Source organism: Mustela nigripes, chromosome 12, assembly GCF_022355385.1.
Source record: "Mustela nigripes isolate SB6536 chromosome 12, MUSNIG.SB6536, whole genome shotgun sequence".
NCBI classification, from domain to species: Eukaryota; Metazoa; Chordata; class Mammalia; order Carnivora; family Mustelidae; genus Mustela; species Mustela nigripes.
The window spans coordinates 73,308,807-73,317,019 of record NC_081568.1 but is presented as its reverse complement, the minus strand read 5'-3'; the positions used below and the strand labels follow the sequence as shown (position 1 = coordinate 73,317,019).

General features: G+C 42.9%; 1 protein-coding gene across 1 annotated transcript; it reads left to right on the top strand.

Annotated features, from left to right (window-relative positions):
* Positions 1-4,741: 4,741 nt before the first annotated feature.
* IL9 (interleukin 9) lies at positions 4,742-7,574 on the top strand. The gene is made up of 5 exons (XM_059416346.1): positions 4,742-4,858; positions 4,973-5,011; positions 5,097-5,129; positions 6,304-6,435; positions 7,464-7,574. Exons 1-5 carry the CDS (start codon positions 4,742-4,744, stop codon positions 7,572-7,574), a joined length of 432 nt encoding a protein of 143 aa, XP_059272329.1.
* Positions 7,575-8,213: the final 639 nt, after the last annotated feature.

Below are 8,213 nucleotides of genomic sequence, written 5' to 3'. Positions count from 1 at the left end.
CTGGGGGAGAATCCCCTTCAGGGATAACAGCATCCAGTGGGGTTTGCCCGTCACAGTTGGTTGGGAAACAATGACTTAGAAGTAACTATTTGGTTAAGAAATTCGTGCTTGAGGATTCTCATAACTAGCTATCTCTTGGCTATTTAAAAGAAAAGGCAGAATGGGTTTTACTTAGAAATTCTGTGTCTTTTTGTGTGTGTCATTTCATGCTGGGGCTTCCTAGAACAAATAACCACGTTGTTTTATTCCTAGAGCAATAATCCATGACACATGGGTGTTTAATCACAAAAATGTCAAACTTTATCTTTGAAACAAAATAATTGGTTGAGTATTTTCTTTTCTCATTATTGTAAAATATGTTATCTACACTACATCTTGGTAAGCATCCCACTCTCAAATCTTCTTGATATTTAAAACAGGTGAGTAATTAATTTCTGAGCTTGGTGTATTTCCTCTGTAGGAGATCATTTGCTTACTAACATTCTGGTATCACAATAAATCCTAAAAGCTAAACCTCAAAAGCTGTAGACTTTGCTAGATAAACATCTGCTGTTGTAATGGTGTTTTAAACTGCAGAGTTGCTATTTAAATATTCTTAATTCTTTTCATTTTTATAACTGAGTGGTTGGGAGGATAGAAAAGAGCTATAAGGAATAGTCACCTAACTTTCTTTCTCTTCCCGCCCCCCCACCCCGTTTCTACCTCTATGGAGTCAGAGTTCCCACACCTGGCATGCCTTCTTCATGTAGTGACTATGAGAACTGGAAGGGAGAAGAAATTGAAAAGCTCTCCAAAGTTCTGAAGGGACTGCCCTGCAGGAGGCTGTATTTTGTTGATTGCTTACTCACTCTTCAAATGCTTCCCTTGCTCAAATTTCATGAATGTTATATCTGTTCTTTGTTAATGATCCACTGGGAACATGTCTTGGTCATTTCATAAATAATATACATTAAATACAGTTTTACAAAATTAACGTTATTCATTAGTCATTCACTTAACCAGCAATTCCTGAGTACTTAGAATAGACCACGCCCTGGGAATACAGTAATGAACCAGAGTCTAGCATCATACCCTTCTCATGGAACTTAATCCCACTTGGAGGAGTAGATACAAGACAGGATTGTGCAGATTGCAATGACTGCTGTGGTCATGGAGGGCCACATGGAGGAAGTGGCACTTGAGCTGAAGCCTGAGGGATGAGAACAAGCCATACATGGAAGAGCTGAGGAAGAACATTCCGGGAAATCTTAGCAAGAACAAAGGCCTGGAGGCTGGAAATAGAAAGCAACCAATATGACTATCAGGTGGGAGCTAAGGGGAAGAGCAGAATATGAGCATAATCTGGACCAGACCAGATCACATTTCCAAGAGGAAATGTGGTTCCCTCTTGAGGAAGCATACCAAATTGATACCCCTATCCTTCTATGAGGTGGGGCTGAGTAATCTGCCCCAGATTCCAGTGCAGGTGAGTGTCAGTGGTACATGGATATGTGGAAAGGCTAGGTAACCAGCCCAAGGAGCACCAGTGTCCAATGATGACATTTCCCTGCAACAGTACTTGGGGGTAGATACAAGGGTAGGTGACCCAAGGCCAGTTTGTCAGGCCAGTATTTGACCCAGAGAGAATGGAATGTTAGTTCACCCACTTTTCTCCTGACTTCAATATGTAGGGCTCTTCACATAAACTGGGACCTACTTGAGATAATGCTGATGGTAGGTACCAGGCTACACCAAGAGAAGACCTTTGGCTCATGGGACCAGGAAGCTCACTCTACAGCCCACTGCAGAAGATGATGGGTATCCAGCACTTCAGAGAAGATGGCAGCCCATGATTCCAGAGCTTCCCCTGCCCTCCCTTCTGTACAGAGCCCTGAACTGAATAACAGGAAGGGGAATGGGAAGAGAGACGCTCAGGCCACCAACTCCTAGCTCAACATTTCCCAGGAGGGGAAGATCATAGATGATGTCTACTGATGAAACATTTCTTTGAATCTTTACAAGACTCTTCTGAGGTAGGCCTTACATGAAAACTGCACTCCCATTCCCCTTCCCATCATCCACATCCACGTCCTTGTTTTACAGTCAGGAAATAGAAGGATGAGAGGCCAAGCAACTCGCCCATATCCTTATGGCCAGCAAGTGATAGAAGTAACATTGGAACTCAGGCAGTATGATTGCAAGGTCACAGGTGTTAACCACTACACTCTCCTATTACCCCGCTGGTAACTGGGCAGCCCAGTTTTCTTTCTGGATCTAGCCTCCATCTATCCAGTAAGGGGGCAGTATGGTGTTTTCCTCAGTGTGGAAGGCACATCTGAGGCGATGAGAAAGGATCTCCACGCCTTACATACATGGCATTAAATAGTACTGATCTACACAATGGGAAGGTGATTGCCTTTTCAAGTCTCTTTTACATCTTCTAATGATGTTAGAAAAAGAAACATTTGATCTGATGCTGGCATATCTTTGACATTTCTCTGGCAGGTGCCGATTTCCATTTTTAGAAGAGATTTCCATTTTTACTAAGCTTCAAGAGGCAGGGTCTTCTGTAGGCAGTGATCTCTAGCTGGAATTTACTAGCACTATTGTATTCTCATTGTTACCTTCTATTGTTGCTCTCATGATTTTATTTTTCTCAGTTTTTTAAATGATTACTTCTACTTCTGTAAAGTGTTCATGTTGCTATTGTTACAATTCTCTTGTCCATACCTGCATGGTTATAAGATGGCCTCAGAAGCTCTTGTTATCATATCCACACTTGAATTGCAATAAGGGTTAGGTAAGGGCAGGTCTCAGCTACTTTAGGCTCCTGTTCACCAGAAAAGCTAGTGAATTCTAGAGGCATTGCATTGATCAGAACATGTCATGTGGCCCCTTGCAGCAGCGCAGTAGAGGGACTAAAAATGTGGGTGTTTGGTCGGGCCCATTGCCACCCCGAAATAGTGAGGATTCTATCAGCAAGAAAAGGAGATCACTACTCTGTAGAGATCAATACTCTGTAATCAAAGAGTTTGCCATAGGCTGGTAGGCCTCTGTAATTTCTCCTTAGTGCCTGCAGAGGACAAGTGTGGAACTGCAGGAGGATTTGGGGAAGTTAGCAAAAAGCCAGTTTTCCCCTTGTTTGCTCTCAAGAGACCTCCTTTCCCCATAGTCCGTCACGGCTCCTAAGGGATGGCATGAACAGCAACAACAATATTACCACACACTCTTACAGGGCTGGTGACTAAATCGTATGGATTTGTCCCACTTACTAGTGTGGCTCCAAGGAAAAGAATCCCCACTTTTGCAGCCTCTAGTCTGAGAAAGACACACTTTGTTAAGCCCACACACCCCCAAATGCCTGTCCCTGAAACTAGCTTTGAAACCTCATAAAATCATAGTTTTTGTGTATGTTTCTTACTATTTCAAAAACTGCTTTTCTCATTTATGTTTTGATTTAACAAGCATTTAGTGATAGACCGCATTTCCACAGGTGCCTGCCTGGGGGCTGAGGATACAAGGCTGAACTAGACACATATACATCTCTGTTCCTCAGCTTTCCCACCTATAAAACAATGGGGATAATCATAGTACTTATCTCATAGAGCAACAGTGAGACAACTTTCTGTCTCATAGTGGAAAAAAACAGCCTCATCAAAGAGGCAGGAAGCTAAGATACAAAATTATTTATTAAAAAATAAAAAATGGGCTCAGGTCATGATCTTGGGGCAGTGAGATTGAGCCTCGTCTCAGGCTCTGCACTCAGCAGGGAGCCTGCTGGAGATTCTCTCTCCCTCTGAGCCTCCCCTTTCTCTCTCTCTCTCTCTCTCTAAAATAAATAAATAAGTATTTAAAAAAAAAAAAAAGATAAAAAATGGGGATGACAAATTAGTATCCACCTAATTTGGTGTCTATATGTCATACATGGCTTAATTCCCATCAGGTGCTTAAAATGGTGTCTAGTATGTAGTACATGCTCAATAAATGCTAGCTGTTATCCTATTTCAAGCACTGAGTGTTGACTGGATGCTGTGCAGGGTTACATAATTTCCCTAAAGACACTAAGGAATCCTCAAGGCCGATTTTAACAGACACTGTTGCTACATTCTTGGTGGTACAGTTAAAGAGTTCCTCCTTCAGGCACCCATTTAAAGGAATACTTGCCCAAAGGTGCATTTGTATAAGATAGAGAATCTGGCCTGAGGCATGAAAAACACTGTTATGATTTGAGGATAAAGTACAGTAAGGTTAAGGTTGCAGTGGGTTCACCAGCGTGAGCTTGCAAAATCCTGACAGAGCAGCTCACAGGCATAATTTCTCATTCCCCACCTCCTCCTGGCCCTTCATTAGAACACCCATGACTGGCTAGTGGATCAGCATTTCCAATAAAGTAAAAAGGGGAAAATACAGACCTGGGTGTTCATGGAAAATATTCTAACTCTCACAACTAGAGCATCTGTCTTAAAAAAAAAATTATGGTTTTAAGATCTTTAACTTTTCCTTCAGCATCTCGGTACCCAACTTTTGAAAAGCATCTTTTCTGGAGAATGACATTTCCCAGCACAATGTCACATAGTCTTTGCCAAGTGACTCAATTCAACATATACATGTATATTTTCAATGTCAAGTGACCCAATCTTACATAGAAAAAGTGGGCACCTAGTATCAGTTTGATGTCAGGGTTTTCCCAGGTTTGCAGGGGAGCTTTAAATACGACTCCATCTCAAGGCATCTGCAAGCCAGCTTGCACCTCCGTGTCAAGATGCTCCTGCCCGTGGTGGTCCTTACCTCTGCCCTGCTCCTCTGCTCCGTGACCAGCAAGAGTTGTCCGACCTTCATAGGGATCAGGGATGTCACACACCTCATTGACAAACTGCAGGTAAACAGCAGAGCAGGGTGCCCACCGGAAAGGCAGCTATTGAAAACTTAGGTGAAACGTAAGAATGAAAAACTCACCCCCCATTATGGGTTCTTGTTTTTCTACTTACTTTAGGAACATCCAGCTTCAAAATGCAACTGCAGCCGCGCCAATGTGAGTCAATGCTCTTTTAAGAACTTTGCAAACTTACTGCCATGCTTGCGTCGGGCATCCTCACTCTGGAATTTTTCTTTTGCAGGTGACCGATTGTTTGTGTCCGACTATTCCTTCTGTAAGTATAGTAAAACAACATAATCTCGACCTTGTATTCTTTAAAAGTTTCAAGTAAAAATGAATTGCTCTATTTGATCTTTTAAGTAAGAAGATGTTACTCGATTGTAATTGTTATGGCTCAGTGTTTCCTTTTAAAAGCAGCCTCCTGAAATTCTATACCATCTACATCACTTCGTATCTAGTCAGCTTTATGCCCTTTCAGAAGGACTGAACACTCTTCAATCCTTTAAAAAGAATCTTGTATGTCTTTTTAGATTAGTGGCCATGTGCACAGATAAATGACACCAGAGCTGAGAATATCAGAATATAGCTTATATCATATTGCTTACTGATTTATTCCCTAAAACTCTAGAGTTGCAAAATGAGTAAGTAAAAGTAATTCTTTTTTCTTTCCTCTTGCATGAACTATCCAGGTGCTAGACTTTCTCTCCCCTTTCCTCCCTTCCTATCTGTCTTTTCGGCTGATGTAGGGTGGCTGTTGCAGTTTGAATGCTGGGAGGTTAGGGTTTCTAAGGCAGAGGGAAGGTGAAAAAAAGGGTTCCGGAGGGTCATTTATTCCCCATGTAAGCAAAGAGGAAGAGTGGCAGAAACTTTCTGGTTTAGGTGAGGAAGGAGGCAAACCCTGGGAGAATCTGAGCTTCTCACTTTAGCTGGGGTCAGATATCACAGCCCATCAGGGGGCATCCCTTCAAGGAGATGAGTGTAGGGTGCCTTCTGAGGATGGACCATGCATCTATAGTCCAGGCCAGACTCTCAGTTTATGGCCCATGATTTTAGTTTGCATGAAACACCGGCTCTATTCATTTGGCACATCCCATCAGACTGGTATGAGAAAGCTTTTCCTCTCTCTCTACTTTGGACCTTACTATTACAAGACATACAGCAGAGGAACATCAGGGGCTAAGGAGACTAGAACTAGTTTCCCAGCATCCATAGGCTTTGTGTTCCTTGGATGGAACCAACTGGAAATCTCCAAGGAGGGTCACTGAGGAAAAATGGTCTCACCTCGAAATGCTGATCATTTCCTAGACTAGGAAGGGACCGGTCTAAATACAATACCAGTTTAGGTTACGTCGGTTAAGTTAAAATAGCATCTGAAGGCATTCTCTTTGTGATTCTTCTCAAAGTAGTCTTCGGAAGGTTTCTTTGAATCAATTCTTTTTATTTATCAGGACAGCTGCACCACACCGTGCTTCCAGGAAGGTCTGTCCCAGATGACCAACTCCACTGTGGGAACAAGATACCCCCTGATTTTCAATCGAGTAAAAAGAACAGTCCAAGACCTAAAGAAAAACAAGTGCCAGGTGACTTTGTTTTTATCTGTGATATGCTCTGCTTAGTTGTGTTTATGTAAGGGTCAATGACAACTCTATCGAAATGAAAAAAGGAAAAGGGATGATGAACTTGGAATTGGTAGCTCAAGGTCAGTAAGAGAACTCTAAAAATTTACCCAGACTGACAAAAGTAAAGTGAGATCTGCCCCAGATAGTCCATTATTCCCTCTAGTTTTAAAAAACACTCACACCCATGTTGCCATTCACTTCTCTTGAATGGCGAAAGCATTTGTCCTGATTGTAGTTAGAAGCTGAAATCTGGGGGATCAGAGCTGTGTCTCAAAGGATGCTAGCTAAGTTACACTAGGGCACCTTCTCTTCTTCAGCATATGCCCTGGTCCCTGGAGGGAAAGTTGGGTGGAACTCCTTGGGATTTACCATCTCCACAACTGTCCCCAGAAGGCTGAGAGTCCTTCCTTCAACTACTTACTGAGCTACTTACCATCAACAGCACTGGAGTTCTAAATGCTTAATATTTACTGTTTCATTGCAATACCATTTCAATGACAGTTGTTTCAATGATCATTTATCACCCTCGCTTTATGGGAGGAGGAAACAGAGAAACAGATGCTCAGTGAGCTTAACCAATTTGCCTAAGGCTAGATACTTAATGAGGGGCAGAGTTGAGATTGGAAGTCTGGTCTATCTGACCCCAAGTCCCACTCTTAGCCATGACCTTGGAAGGACAACCAAAAAGGAAAATAAAACATTAAGACTCAACTAATCCTGAGTTTTCCTCTAATGAGGAGATTTAGGACCATTTGATGGGAGTGTGTGTGTGTGTGTGTGTCTGTGACACCGCAGGAACAGTAGCAGAATGTTAGCCACCTGCACTGTCTATGCAACATGCTAGCCCCGGACCTTCCCGAGTATTTGCCCTCTGCTGCCTGCATACCCCGCCCTACGGCACCCCTACCCCACCTCAGTACTCTAAGCAGGGTGATTCCTGGTCCACACTGTTCTAGTCACTCTGTCTTCGCTAACTTTTCTCCCCACAGTTTTTTTCCTGTGAACAGCCATGTAACCAGACCACAACAGGCAACACGCTGACGTTTCTGCGGAGTCTCCAGGAAACTCTTCAGAAACAAAGGGCGATAGGCAGAGTCTGAAGATGAAATATTATTTATGCTATTTATTGAATGAAAAAGCCTCCCCTTTAATCTGGGGCCATTAAAAACTCAAGTAAAGCCATGCTAAATCAAAATCAGTTGTAATTAACTTTTTAAAATTGTATTTTATTTTGGAATAAATATATATGAAGAAAAAGAACACCATCTGGTCTCCAGGTGCTTATTTGCTCCTTGCTGCTCAGAAAAAAAAGAAAGCTACAAATACCGTGAAGGGACTGAATGGATCAAGGACTCCTGTAATAACAAGATTCCTTGTCCTGAGCATACTGGGAGACCCACTGCTCATGCCTGGGGACACAGAGGTCACAGTTAGGAGTGGTGTGTGCGGTTGGTCTGAGGGCTATTCTCAGTGAGGCTCAGGGAACCCTCCTTGTGGGTGCTGGGGGAGGGAGGCTCAGGGCATTGCCAAAGAGTTCAGGGTACTGAGAAACCACCTGTGTACCTGAAACGGGAGAACATGTGGTAAGCCCAGGAAGTAGAAGCCTACCCAGAAATGTGGGCACCTACACACAGAAGACAGCAGTGTTTGAAACTAAGCCGGGGGAGACCGACAAGACACACCTCTGAGTTAGAGGAACCCAGGGATCAATAGTCCCCTATTCATCCCCAAAGACCTTC

Coding starts and splice junctions, on each gene's coding strand:
- IL9 (XM_059416346.1), top strand. CDS start 4,742: ATGCTCCTGCCCGTGGTGGTCCTTACCTCTGCCCTGCTCCTCTGCTCC. Junction 5,130..6,303: donor TGTGTCCGACTATTCCTTCT/GTAAGTATAGTA, acceptor TTTATTTATCAG/GACAGCTGCACCACACCGTG. Junction 6,436..7,463: donor TAAAGAAAAACAAGTGCCAG/GTGACTTTGTTT, acceptor TTCTCCCCACAG/TTTTTTTCCTGTGAACAGCC.